We start from the raw sequence: 15238 nt of genomic DNA on the forward strand, positions 1-15238 counted from the left end.
TAGGTGAAACGCTTAAACCATCATCAGACATGAAGCTTCCTTGGTAACCTGCACCGAGCTGGTCGTGGATCCTGGGTTATTTCTGTTCTTTTAATCCAGTGACAGCCTAGGGTCACCAGCAGCCTTAGCATTTCACTCACCCTCTCATCAGGGGTAACAAAGCCAGGTCCTCACTTGATTTCTGCTCACTCTTCTGGCCACTGCCCTCTTTCTCCCACTCAGGAGAAAGCCTGTGCTCTCACGTCACAGCAATCTCCCAAGAAGGAGATGCTGTGAGACTGAGAAGGAATCGAAGCCGACGTCCTGTTGCGCAGCTGCTTGCTGGGCCATCGCATAAAGGAAGGACCAACCTGCTCCTCCACTACAAACTCTTCACAAAAGCCTGAGGACAATCTGAGTCTAAACTCCACGGAGGAGCAGAACCTCAATCCATACTGGTAATTAGTGTTTCCTATTAGCGTGTTCTCCCCACTCAGCGCACAGATTTCTGGATTCCTCTCCAGAGCCGCCCAGCTCCCTGTACTGACCCCACCAGAACACTGGGCACCAAACCCAGGCATCGCTCAGCACCCTGCCAGAGCCTCATACCTCCTCAGCCACTCCAAAGCTACGCACCCCAGGAGAAACCATCTTACCTATTTGGTTTGCAACTTAACATTTGCTACGTGTCTCTCTACTTTACACTTCTCTTTCAATCACAAGTGATGTCGGTTACTGCACGCTCCAACTGTGCACGCGGGCTGAGCGAGCAGATGGGTTAAATTAAACAGTATTGTTAGCGACATTAGGAACCAGAGCAGTTACTTTCAGACACTTTAGAAACATTATAAATGTAATGAGTTTCTCTTTCTTCTTTTTTTTGGGGGGGGGAGTGGTAATGGTGGTGTAGGAGGAAGGGCTTTTCTCTGTTCTTTAAGCAGCATTTTCCACTGTTTCCATAACTGATACTGATTTTGAAAGTTCTAGTATATCCTAATTAACTTACCACAACAAACAATTAAAAAAAATGTAACAGCATTAAAAACCAAGAAATAAATGGGAAGTTTAAAAAAAAAAATACAGATTAGGTTCATGAAGAAGACTAAACAGCAAAATGCAAAAATGGCTTATGTCCAAGCAGGTTTAAAGTTTCTTTAAATATTCATGACCATATTTGAAGACAGTGGGCCACAATTTTAGAGATCTTGAGAATCTAGCAACGCTTGTGGCTGTCACGTGAGATTTCCGAAGTACAGAAGAAAATTCTTTTATTTTCAATACTAGTCAAGCATCCGATTTTCCTTGCTCAGTTTTCCACTGGGCACTTGTTTGTAACCCTAAGCATCTCAATCTCTGTAAAATTCATTTCTCTCTTTAGTCTTTTTCTTTGTAGGGGAGGAGGGAGGACAATAAAAGAGAACAGCAGTAAAAATATTTTATCAGAAAATCTGCAAGGCTAATGAATAAGATTCATTCTGCAGTACTTCACTGGAATCCAACCAGATGTTAGCATAGTCTACCTTCTCTGTGGAAAGTGTTGTTAAAATAAAATACAGTATTTATTTGGAAAACAGAAAATATCTGTTACTCACCTCTGTGTAAAATCTTGAGACTCCATAAATAGGTAAGGCCTTTCACAACCTGAATTCAAGAGAAAAAGCAACGACACATGTTAAAGATTTCTGGAAGAAACATTACACATCTTAGCTGGTGCGAGTTGTTAAAGACATGAGTTCCAGGACCACGAAAAGGGGAGACAAAGCGTCCCTTCCAAGGACTGCAGGACCCAGATGAGTCCCTGCTGCGGACTACATGGCAACAGTTCTTTAAGAATACACGAATAAACCTCGTCCCATGATCTGGGTGGTGACGTTAGGTGGGCTTATACTGAATCTCTGTAGACATTTCAATGTTATTTTTAATTCTTCTGGCTTTGCTGGGGTGTTAAAAGTTACAAAAGAGGAAGCGTGTAATGATTTGTCTTCTTGCAGCAAAAGCAACCCAGTGAAATTAAAGGCAAGAAAAGAAAATCTCTAACTGCTTCTTCCACTTCATCTTCCCTTTCCCTTTCTTTCCATTTGGTGCTTCTGTACTTTTTCCTTCTTTACTTCCCATGCGTTTACTCAATGCATGCAAATGCTGAACATTCCTTCCTGAACAGTACAAACTGTCTTTTTCTTCATATTGCTCATCTTGGCCCAAACGCCAGCCTTACTGTATTCCCTAGCCCCAGAAAACACAACTGGGACCCCTGAAAGATAAGAATTGGGGCAGACTTTGGCCACCGTTCCAGAATTTGCTCCTTCCACCTGCCAAACTTCAAACCAAACTCAAACCCTTGTTACTCCAGTACTATGCTGGAGTGCCTTATGTACGAGATGTATTTTAACGAAAATTTGTAGGACATGCTTGCATAGCTGTATTTCCCAAAACAACAACCCAAGCCACTCCTTGCACAGAACACGTACATACGGCTCTTTTGTATCTGACAAGACCATCGCTGGATCCAGCTAGCACTCTATTTACTATACGCAACGTGACTTTAACAGCCCCACATTGACCAGGATGCTCAGTCTGAGAGAGCAGCTGGGTACTGCAACACCTCTCTGCAGGTTTTGTTTCCGTAAAGTATTTAAACCCCAATATTTCCTGCATTTTTAACATTGTCATTTTTGCCCCTAGATTCACCCAAGATTCAACAAACATATTTCTATTACTGCTTACTTTTTACCCAAACCATCCCTGCTGTCTCAGCCAGCTTTTTTTAATAAGATGGAAACCTTGTAAAGAAGATTTTCTCTATGAGATGACATTTCATTCATTTTCCTGGCACACTCTCTCTGCACATCTCCAGAACAACAAAGCATTTCTGATGTTTGTAAACTTGTAGGAGTTTTTCAGACAAAACAATTCCATTCTTTTCATTGTCCAAGTAGATGGAAATGAAATTACTCCCGTTAGTGATCAAGCAGAAGTGCTAAAAATACTATACAGCCTGAAAGCAGACAGCAGAGTAACTTTCAGCCTTCCTACTGGATTAGAAACTCTTTTTAAAATTTATTCTGTAACCAAAACCAAAGTCAGTGAAGTCTGAATCTGTTTTGTAAAGCAAATAATGGCCCTGCAATTCCTCAGCGGTGAGCTCGCACTCCATCCCCAGCTCTCTCACGGCCTCGGATGGGAATTACCTGCGCCAAAAGGCCGCACTCACTTCTGCACGCCCAGCAACGCGGCCTTGTGCACGTCAGCCTTTCAAAAAGCAAAGCTGAGGAATTTACTTACACAGCATTTTTGACATAAGGGGGAGGAAAAACAAGTATTGACGCAAAAAATAAATAACCGGAGTGCAACATTTCAGGCTTCCTCCAATGGTGAAAGTGATTTTGAGATTAGTAAGCTGCTTTGATTATTAAACATATATTTAGACTATTTAAAATCTTTAAAACCATTTTAAAACTTTTTGATTTCTTTTAAAGCATGTATTCATAGGAAAAAAGGAAACATTTCCTATGGAAAAAACCCAATCGCTGTGAGTTATCAAACACTTATTATGGAACATGTGCTGAACAAGCAGTTATAAAAGACACAGCGTTAAACAAACTCACACATTCAGATTCTCGCAGCATCAGTGTGCAAAGGAAATAAGTTTTTCCCCTCCATCCTGGGCTGCAAACATGTACCCAGGAGCCTCCCAAATGGACTAACACGGTGTAACGCACCGTTATTCACTCACCTTACATGTGCCTATCAGGGAAGGACTCCGAAGCATTAAATATTATTCCAAAATGGTGCTGGAAGTGAGTATCTTTTGATTGAACATCTAGCAGGAATTATTGGTATTCAGTAAAGAAGGTTTTACCACAATGACTTGACAAAGCCTTGACACAAAAAGTACGTCTACCTGCTGTCAATCACTCACTCTCTTGACAGTTCAAGTGCACATCCTTTCAGGGAGAACTTCAATCAACATTAGCACTCAAAATACAGTGCACAATGTCACTGCTTCAGAAATTGAAGTGAAAATAAATGTGTGAAGTGGCAAGCAAAGGCTTTCACACCGGCAGACCCAAATAAGTACACACCAGTAAGAAAACAGGAGCGACCATAACATCACTTTGGGGGTGCCAAGACAGAATTTTCCTTTGGAAAACACCACCACTCCTTTGCACAAATAAAGAACACAAGGAAGAAGAGAGATTTTGTCTTCTCATTGACACTGCCTCATAGAGGTAACCAGGAAGAATTTTATGATGAAAGCAGAGATCCCTGGCAAATGCTTTCCTCTTTCAAAGATTTATTTTTACTACCTTGCTTTATTTGCACCATTCTGTCTTTCAGCCTCAAACCTACTCCCAACTCTTTACTCCTCAAAAAAATAACGAAGCGAGAAGAGCATCACATTCAGCAATCCATTCTTGCTATTTCAGCTCGAGAACTGATTGTTCATCACAATTAATGGTGATCCCTTCTTCAACAGGAAAGGGATAACAAGGACGCCAAAGAAGGCGACGGTGTAGAGACTACATGTAGGCTCTGCTAACCAGTCTAATCCTGAGCAGATAAAGGTTCACATCAGAAACAATACTGTGGCAGTTCCTATTATCAAAAAACGTTTGAACGTCTCAGCAGACAAAACTCTCCTCTGGCTCCTGCCAAATCATGAGAAAGTCTGGTTGGGACGGGAGTGTATGAGAAAGCAAGTACCACTCACGCCCATTAAGCAGTGCATTGCAGGTATCTGTTAAGCGTTTCCAGCACTGTTTCACGGAAATAAGTAGCAACATCGTCCTACTCTTTCGGCTACAGAAATTCAGGGTTGTCAAGAAAGAGAGATGTCTCTCAGGGAGTTCAGTCTGAGCCTGTGGAGATCAAAGAGTGCAAGGAAGTGACCTTGAGGACAACTCAGCGTTTAACTGAGCAAGAGGAGCGCAGGGGCAGCACGCTCCCTTTGTCCTATCATGTGGAGCAGATGCAGATCTTGTTCTAGACCAGCTCGAATTTCCTGTGCCTTCTGCGTTCACTGCTGTAGGACAATCGTTTCTAAGGGCTGTCAGTCCATCACTTTTCATGACTGTTAAACTTGTATAACAAGAAAGGAAGCAAGAAAATCATCAAGTCGGAGTGAGAGGAATGCTGGGATGTTGCTAGATGTCTACACATGCCTGCATCATTTTTCTCTGGAAATCGTTTCACTTAAAATCTTCTACAAGTACAACAAAAAAGTGCTCTAATTAACAGGTGCAGGTCACACATACTAGTAAGCAGCTTCAATAGACTACTGCACTGTACACGTCTCGGGAGAATAAAAGAGAAATGACTGTGTACATGGCGCAAGGAAGGTAGAACGAAAACATACAGACTGGAGGGAAAAAAAAAAAAAAAAAAAAGAGACTATAGAAGCACCAGATTTTCTCCACAAAATCCATGCATGCAAGCTCTAGCTTTTGTTTCACATTCTCCTCCTCATCTGTACACAAACAGAAATCCTCCAGGCTTTGGGTAATCTTCCCAAGCTGTTCGGGTGGGGATTACGGTGTCTGCGTACAGTACTCAGCAAAAAGGTGCCCCAGCCCACCAAAAGCGCTGCTGGGCTCCACTGAAGTGTCAGGCAGCCATTTCGGAAGACTTAAAGGAGCCTCTCCTGCTGCCCCTGACAAATCATAGAGACAACAAAGGCTTCCACAGCCTCCTTCCAACAAGTCTACTGTGCCAACTGAGAAAAAAAATCAGCAGCAGAGCAGAGGACGCTGCCAGAGCTGGTTCAGCCTCAGCGCACACCTTCTGTTACGGGAAGCAGGAGAAAGGGGAGAGTTCCTTCTCTGAAGGCACCTCTTTGTTCACCTTTTTACTGACCTCCTGCACCGCAGCGGGCATGGGCACAGGTTGCTAAAGCAGCAAATGAAACAATGAGAAAAAGTTAAGTATCAGCTCAGTGTCCATGTCAGGGAGTCATGCTCACTAACTAACAGATTTGTTAAGAGATGACCCTGCAGGTGAAGGGAAAAAAAAAATATATCTATATGAAGACATAAAAGATGGACTTGAAGCACCACCATTATGGACAAGTGGAAAACTGGAAGAGAACATCTGCAGAATAGCAAGGCAGGGGGGCTGGGGAGGAGAGACAAAAGCAAGTAAGGAAATGATACGGCAAGTTAGCGTGGGTGTATTAAGTACACAATGTGAAGGGAGACAGGGAAAAGGAGAAGGAAGAAGCACCTGAAGAAACCCTTGAAAGCCCATGCCAGTATTGTTACACTAAACACATGCTACTCGGCGTCGGGAATATGAAGACACCATGAGCAACTGATCATTCACCGCTCCGTAGGGAAGAAGAGATGAAACGTTTTCACTCTGAACTAAAGGTGAAAAGCATTCAAATTCCATAAGAAACTGCCAGGCGATATAATGAGCAGATTTGAAGCTACTTAGAGGAAACAGCATCAGAGAAGGATGTTCATCACCCTGGGCAGGCCACACAAATTAAGAGAAAGTAGAGCTGTGAATTACAATGAACAGAGACTAAATAGCTGCCTGTGTTGGATTAAAGGATTTAAATTGTCAGCTTGATGTATAATGAATGTGAAAACCCAGCACTTAATTAAATGGCACATGATAGAATAACTTTGTTATGCTTTAAACTGCTTAAGTTATCAAAGTATTCCTTACATTTAGCAATTGTTTAGCAGTATCTCACTCCCTGGAGAGATCCACTAAGGCAGTGGTCATTTACCCTGTGTTCAGCTCTGGCAAGGTATGGATTTTATTTAATTATTTCATTATTTTTTAATTTTTGTTGTTCTGTAATTTGAGTTTTCAATCACAGCTAGCGAATTTCTAGCAAGGCAGTCACTGAGTGCTGCTGAGACACAATGATGGGCTACCAGGTGCTCTAAGGATCCCACTGTCAGCACTTTCCTCCCAAATTCAGTGGACACTGGGGACTGAAAGCCCTCCCTAGATCACACCCCTAAAATGACTGCTAGCTCTTCAACTGCGACTGCTCGCATGTGAAGGGTCCCAGCACAGGGGTGAGAGAGCAGCCTGTCCCCGGGCAGTCTTTGTCAGGCCTGGCTCACGCCAAACAAAAACTTCAGCCTTCCCCTTATCTGTCTTAAGGAGTACATCTGCCATAGGGGAAGGCAGCAAATGTGTCCTGCCATTGCATTTTGATAACAGGAACTGACTTAATTTTTCAACCTGGGAAGCAAGTCTAACTGAGTTACTTTGTAATGAGGACAGGTAGAACGGAAATCACACAGGAGAAGCAGCAGAGGGATCACCGTAAGGGCTAGGACAGGGCTTCTGAATCACTTGTTAAAGGAGCTATCTAGCACAGGACTTAAAGGCTAAATAAAGGCGATGAAGAGGACCTCTCCATCCTACAAGGGTTGATATGAAGAAACAGGACCGCACAGCTCTCCAGCAAATTAACGATTTTTTTTTTTTTTCTTATCTTATTCAATTTATCACATCCTTTTACCTTTCTTGAGCAACCAGCAACTCACGTGTTGGTCACTCAAAACGAAGGCTTCCTCAACCCCGGTATCCATGTGCACACAGGGTGGTTAGGAAGAGCACAAGGATCCTCCCCTTCACACAGGCACAATGAGGACACGGATCCTGGAGACGACTCAGCGTCCCAAGGGACACGGCACGCTCAGATCAGAGATGCGTTATATGCACAATCAAAACCAGAAAGACAAAAAGAAAAAAGTACTTACAGCTACCGCTATTCTTCCAAGCACGTGTTCTGGAATTTTTCTATAAACATCCAAAGAACCCCCTGCAGGGACAAACAAAACATGCTCAGGTAAAACAAAATGAAATACTGCCCTAGATTTGAAGTCACAAGGGTTTTCTAGGCCTCTGTTATTAATAAAAACACCATCAACGATATAACAATAACTGTGTCAGAAATAACCGACCTTAAAAATCTACTAAACTGAGTAAACGCGTGGAACAGTACTCAGGTCTCTTTTCACCCACATTAATTATGTTTGCTTGCAGCATTAATGCTCAAACTCCTGTTAGAAAACCTCCCTGTCACAGAACAGAATAGAGAAACTGGAGAACTCAAAACCACCAGGCTTGGAGTAACTTCTCTAGAATAACAAATCCCAAAAAGCAGCAGTGGACGAAGGCATCCTGACCCTTGTTCCCCAAGCCGGGTGCTGACGTTACACGGTGTCTGACACAACGCTTATATACGCGCTCAGAGCTGTTTCTCCTTGACGATCAAACCAGTGAAAGCTTGGTTGAGTGTTGCAGTCTGTGTCCACGCCTGAAAACAAAAGACAAGGAGCTCCTGGGCAAGCAGATAAGTTTAGCCAGTAAACTCCAGTACGGGACCAAACTTACTGTTAGTTCTAACCCAGTCCAGCCGTCATCACACCTTCATGGGGACAGCGAGAAGTCGAAGTCTCTCTAACGGCCCTACGGACATTCCCAAGGGACTGGGAAGGATTGTTTCCCTTATCTCCTGCAAAGGAGATTCAGGACCAAACTAGTATTTAAAATGTCCCTGGGGCGAGATACAAATTCTTGGGCAAGAACTTTAGAACTGAGAATTAAAAATACCCAAGTGGAATGGGAAAAAAAAAAAAAGATGACAAGCCAATTACAAGCAGAGCATGTTACACCTAGCTGGGAAGAGCGTGCTGTCTTATTCAAGGCCTGAGGTTCTCAGAAGCGCTCAGCACTGATCCAGCTGCTCTCAGCGTAGCACATGGATTTTACTGATGACACCACTGGGAAAAGAGTCAGACCAACACCCAGCAATTAAGAAAATGACATCTTGTACTTTGCTTATGGTTCAGTTTTTAAAAGTAAAACCCATTCATTCTGAAATTCTGAAATCCAAAGAAGTCACAAGGTCTTTAATCCAGTCTTCAGCCTTAATTACACAACAGCTCTTATTTATACCAGACTACTTACTCTGCTGTCCACATTCCTGTGGGTTACAACGAATCTCAGCTTTAGAAGTAAATGTAAGGACTATTTCACAGAAATAGGAGAATGTAGCATCACAGACACCTACTGCTCGTTACAAAAGCCAAACAGAAGGCAATCACATGGCAGGTGGTTCCTGTTAATGGTCATAACAGACCCTTAAATTCCGGACAAAAAAAACCCAAACAACCTATTTTCATACCCCAAACTGCTAAGTCTCACTAGTACAGATGTCACTAAAGGCAGCGCTGTTTGAAAAATGAAGGGAAGTTGGTTTTTTTTTTTTTTTTGTGAACAATCAGGGCAATCTACCATTTTTCTGTGGAGAAAAAATTCTGTAGCGGACAACATTTCCAAATCCAAATAACGTTAGCTGCCATATCTATATGTAGACATCCGGCTACAGTCTGAGAACCTGCGCCTCTCGCTGCTTTTGAGGGGAAGCCAGTGGGTGCTCAGCAGCTCCAGGGAAAATAGGCAACAGCATAAGTAAAAGGCAAGAGTGCATTTCACCACCTTTATTTAGAACATCGCCTTTATTATAAATATAACCGGGAAACAATTAGAAAGCTTCATTTCACATCTCTGTTGCTCTTTAAGATCAGTTGGCAGGTGGGAGGGTGATCCAGGTCAGCTGAACCTCAGCGCTTTGATATCTGCAGACTTGGAGTAACTTGGCTCTTTCCTGCATGCAGGTGCCGGGAAGGAACCAACGTGGTACTACACGCACACCTTTTCCCTGTGTGCTCCGAGGATCCCAAAGGGGCAGATCCATCTGTACCCAGGTAACTCAAAAAGGAAATGCCCGTGTTTTGTAATATCGTACAGGACAGAACTGGGCAAACAAAGTCATGAGACATGGATTCGGGAAACACTACAAACTGATCTAAGACAGTCAAAAGGGCTCAAAATTTGTCAAGGTTAAAGCTGTTCACCTACAGGATGAGAAAGTATTGTTTTCTTATCTTTACCTGCACCCTTACGCACCAAAATTAAAGGTCTGGAGGGGAAAAAATGGCAAGGTCTCTTTATTTGCATTTTGTTCTTCCTTTAAATGATTGCTGTTGCGTTCTGCCAGAAGGAGAGCGCAACATGAGGCGGAGCAGAGGTCATCTCCAGCATAATTCCAAGTAATTTGTGCATGGTCAGTAAACACCATCGTTGTGCAACACCACGAGGGACGCATACCCTAAAGGCTGGAATATTTTCAAGCAAGAATTCAGAACTGCACGCGTTTATGTCCGTCATTTTTTAACATCTCTGAATTAACAGGAGCGTAGACACCGCAGCAGATGCATGTTTTGGCACGAGCACACACTTCCTGACCGCATGTGACTACTGCTTACCAGGGGCTTGTGAGTCTGAGTGCAACTGCAAGGACAGAACAGAGAAATGGCTAACAGTCACACAGCACGAGAGCAGCCAGGACTTTAACTTGTGGGCTTTGCTGAATAAATAGAATAGTTTTCCAACAAATATGGAAAACCTGAGAGAATACTTAAGCTTGGAAACAGGGCACAATGATCCCTGGGAGGAAGTGTAAAAAGAGAGAAATAACAGGAATAATGGACGATTTGAACAGGGAGAAAACAAAATGCACCACAGAACCCGGAATAGCTTTATCCGCAGTCCCCATCAGAAAGAGAGAAGCTACTCAGCGATGTTTAATGGTACGCATTTGGATTTGGAAATTTCTCCTGCCAGAAAGCTTTCCCTCCACAGTAAATTACTTGCAAGACCCCTACTTCTTTACACCCAGCTTAACCAAACCTTTGTGAGAAACCTGGATGAGGCATAAAATGCTGGCTCATAAGAAAATCCTGGAGAGAGTAATTGACTATCGCTTGTAACGACAGTGTGATATTAGAGGTTGAACGCTGTGAAGGGGGTTCTTGTGTTCAAGACACAAGGAGACTGCATCTGTCACGAGACATGCTCTCAGAATTGATACACAGAGGGCAGCAATGATTATAAATTGCCGTAATCAGGATACTTTTCCTGCCTTTTCTCCAAAAACGCCCCACAGCACAAGATTTCAAAGCAAAGTACTACTACATCTCCATAACGACAGCAGCATCGGATTGTGGGGAAGGGGATACTGTTGGTCTGAAGATTCAGATTGGGAGAAAGAGGAGTACACTCAAAAAGAAACTCGGCACAGCGCTGCTAAACAGCTGTGTTGGAAAATAATTCCTTGTCTTGCAATTAAGAGACGATTTCCACTGAAAACACATAGGACATTGGGTTAATAGATTTCTTTAAAAGAAAATCTGTTTTGGCTATCAAAACAGTAAAAGTGAGGAACAGCTGTTTTGTCAGCAAGGACAGATTGTATAGAAGACTCAAATATCAAACCACAAATTAAGCCAGCATTTACTTCTGTTCTATTTACATTTTCAATAAAAGTAAGCGAAGTTACGCTCAGGAAAATAGAGCGTACCATGGAGAACATAACACAATCCCAATACTAAACTGGTTTCTTAAAAACTACCTGCAAAGTTATTCATACTTCACATTTTCGAGTCATACCACTGCATTTTGCTTCATTCTGGAAAAGCACATCTTTGTCTGATTCTCCCATTTACATGCTTAGGAATCAAAAGCACGCTAGATACACAACTCACCATCCATGAACTCTGTACACAATGAAATTCTGTTTTCTACAAAAAAAGCACCATAAAATCCTATGATATATGATGAGTCACACTGGAAAAAGAAAGGAAAAAGAAAAGCCCATTTTAAAATTTGCTCTAAGAAGATTATAAGCAAGAATAATGAAAATTATAAAATCTATGTACCTTATAAAGGATTTCTAACTCCGACATTATCTGCTTCTGGAGTTCCAGTGTTATATCTAAGGGTATGACCTAAAATACAAACAACGGACATGTGATTAGAAAAAGTAAGTGAAAGATTCAAAATAAAAACCAAAAGACCCATGTATTAATTATCCTTATGTGAGAAAGCGAAAGAGAGGAATAGGTGGAAAGGATATCTGAACAGAGTGATGAGCACAGGAAGGAAATTAAAAATGAAAGGAAGACAAAAGGACAGATTTATTTACTTTGAAAAGCCAGTTACAAGTGAACCAAGTTTTACAGCCAGTATTATCCCTGAGATGTCATAAGGTTTGCGGTTTAACATTTCACGAAGAGACAAGTCAGAACCTGAACACAAGCCTCACACGCAGTGCGAGGAGCAGGCGTGGCAGATCTGCAGGTTGGTAAATTCAGAGCTGCTGCTTACGCACCCGAAGTGCCACCACCTCCCAGCTCCTGCTCGGTCCAGCCTCCTCATCTGTCTGGCACCGGGTTTCCTCGCTGCAGAGACACCTTGTGAAAAAGCCTGGAAGTCTGTGACCCCCGCAGGCCTTCCTGAATGCAGCGATGTTAACTCTAAGGGCTAACGAAATACTGCAGTACTGAAAGGATCTCTGAACATCTCAGTGGTGCCCTAAAGGAGCGTCTCCTACCACCGCTCTTACAGTTTCAGCTTCTTTACTATTGACACCTGTATTTATGTAAATCCTTAACGCTGTATATTTGTACGAAACATGGAAAATTTTTAAATATGCAGAAAAAATGCAGATGGTACAGATGCTTAGGTGAGCATTACCAAAGGATTCCTCAGAACAACTACAGCCAGCCTGACTTGGAGCGCTCAGCTCAAACCAGCCACTCATTGCCAGGCCTATCTGCTACTTCCTTCACCCCCGCCCTCGTTCTTCACCGCTCTGAGCCAGGCTGCTCACCAGGAATAAAGGACCAAGCGCTGCAGTGAAGGTGGAGTGCCGTGCCTGCAGTGACAAGGTTTCAGGATTTTCAAGACAGACCCTCTTAAAAGGATGCTGGTTCTGACAGAACCGGCGTTGAAGGTCAACTTCCACAAACAATTTGTTGCCGTGATATTTTGAACAGTTGCACGCTTAATTATTAAGTACTACTGTATAAACCCAAGTAGAGTGTAAACGGCTCGGTCTGCTACCAGACAGTATTTCACAGTTAATACTTTAAGCTAAAGGGAAACAAAACCTAGCCAATTTGCAGAATTAGCAGAATAGGTGTTCTAAGCTGCACATACTGCTGACAAAACAAAATCCAGAGAGATCATTTCCAAACACAGGCACTTTATGGTATCAAAATCTGTCTAAAAGAAAAACCGATAACCTGTTTCTATCAAGAGTTTGCTTTAGGGTTATTTATAAAAGCTGTCACTAAACTCAATTGTAAGTGTAATACAGGGCTGCCAAGAAACGTTTAACACACTTGTCTAGATCAATAATCATTTGCCAACAATATTCACTTACATTCTTCCAGCGTGAAAAACCTAAAATAATTTGCTGGAATACCATCGGTTTTACTTACTGAATATTAACAGAATTTAATCTTGTCAACAGCCTAAAAATTAAATTTTATCTCACTAAATTCTACTCACAGTGAGAAATTTCCCTGCCTCCCTCACCACGAAGGCTCCACCAGCCTGAGCAATGACTAGTTAGCACGATTGGCGTCAAATACATCGCTGACATCCAATCAACCGAGACCTGGCACGGAGAAAGGTCGCTGGTCGATTTGCATTAACTATAATTACACACAGACCCTGCATTCTAACAGTGAGGATAACCTGGGAAAGCAGAGCTACCCTATTTACAAGCGTTCAGGATACTACGGGGTAGAGAACGTACAGAAACGGTGTGGTAAGCATACATCACCATGAAATAAATTAGGAGAGACCACCGTCTCACGTTCTCTGCGTAGCTACTGTACAGAAGTGTTTTCTTCCATCGGAACGTGCGTGGCTTGCGTGACTTACAACACCGGAGAGACACCCATCTGATGTCAAGGTTGGAGGAACCTTATGCCATTTGCAGCACTGAAATGCAGGACAACGAGGAAAAAATATCTATATAACACTGTCTTAATCTGCATTTGTCATCTCCACGGTCATACTCCTTTTGTATAAAATTTCCAAGCGTATTTAGAAAGTGGAGTTTGTATGGGTGGAACAACTTGAAGAACAAGTGAGCTGCCAGTGTCAGGCATGGGCTGGGACAGCGTGAAAGCAAGGAAAATCCCAACCCCTCCTCAAACCCAGTGCTACCAAGGACAAAGTTGGAAATAAGGATTTGGCTGCAACTTCCACAACTAACACAGGTGAGCAAATGAGATGTAACATTAGACAAAAAACTTCTCCAGAACAGCACCTTTGGGAAGAACTTCTTAGCAAAAAATCACCATGATATCTAGAGATGGGGCCAAGGGCAACCTGGGCTGGCTGGAGAAGATGGGCTGGCAGCTGAGCTCCGAACTCCAGTACCTGCCCTGATTTCAAAACCAGTCAAAACAGTGCCCCAAAGGTAGCGCTGGAGAAGGATACTGGAAAAGGGGGGCATTTAAAAAATTTAAATGACTTTGCAGTCTTCTGGGATTCAGTAAGGAGCCCCAGGCACACCTGCACATCCTCCTTATCAAGCTCCTGCCTAAAATACAGCAATCTCCGAATCATTTAACGCGCTTACAACGTAGGCGAGCTCAGCGTACCTAACGCTTCAAGTGCAAAGGGTTAATTTTCAAAAGAGGAATACCTGAGCCTATTTCCTCTGCTCTCCACTACACCTCCAGGACAAATAAGGATGAGTTGTCAAGTTAAATACAAGCAGTCAAGTGACTGAATTATAATTTACTCTGTGCTCAATTTAAATTAGTGTGAGGCTATTAAAATATACAGTATAAATACGGCAATTCATCACAAGCTGTCATGGATGACTTCATCTATTTGCTGGAGTGGCATACGTTCCACTAAAGGGAACGAGAGCAAAATCACAGGTCAAATTAAGCTGCTATTCTGTTTTAATTCACTTATTTAATCTGCGGTGACATAATTGTCTTTTACAGTATGTACAACTCAAAGGAAATTTGGGAGTATTACAGTCAGTATACAGATGATTAATCAAATGGTCCATTTAAATGCTAGCTTAAGAGCAGGAGAAACTAAAAGCAGCTGAAGAACAACAATCAGCCAGTGTACACTCAAATTTTTCTCTTGGATTTTTCCCTCTAACCAGAAAAAAGTTACCTTAGGGGAAAAAAAAGTAATCTATGAAGTCCTTTCCACGCTATCTAGCTGTAAAGTTTACAAAAAATATGTAATGATACAGCTTTGGTCTATATCTTGTGTATTAGCATTGGTTTGTTCTCCTGTCCAATGTATTTGCAAGATTAACGACCAGCTGAAAGCATTTTAATCAACAGGTTTTCAGAATGTTATCCTGTCCTATCAGCTGTCAAAAAAGCCCCAAAATGCAGAG

At 42.4% G+C, this 15238-nt stretch overlaps 1 protein-coding gene across 2 annotated transcripts in view; it reads right to left on the reverse strand.

Moving 5' to 3' along the window:
- MAP2K5 (mitogen-activated protein kinase kinase 5) overlaps positions 1-15238 on the reverse strand; it is a 129032-nt gene that overhangs the window by 69365 nt on the left and 44429 nt on the right. For both annotated transcript variants that reach the window (XM_086757542.1, XM_086757541.1), the window contains exons 10-13: positions 11730-11798; positions 11556-11637; positions 7704-7765; positions 1572-1620 (exon numbers count right to left, since the gene is read on the reverse strand). In XM_086757542.1, coding sequence (XP_086613668.1) covers positions 1572-1620; positions 7704-7765; positions 11556-11637; positions 11730-11798 — 262 coding nt within the window. The remainder of the gene's footprint in view (positions 1-1571; positions 1621-7703; positions 7766-11555; positions 11638-11729; positions 11799-15238) is intronic.

This window comes from Chlamydotis macqueenii, chromosome 12 (genome assembly GCF_036417535.1).
Source record: "Chlamydotis macqueenii isolate bChlMac1 chromosome 12, bChlMac1.mat, whole genome shotgun sequence".
NCBI lineage: Eukaryota > Metazoa > Chordata > Aves > Otidiformes > Otididae > Chlamydotis > Chlamydotis macqueenii.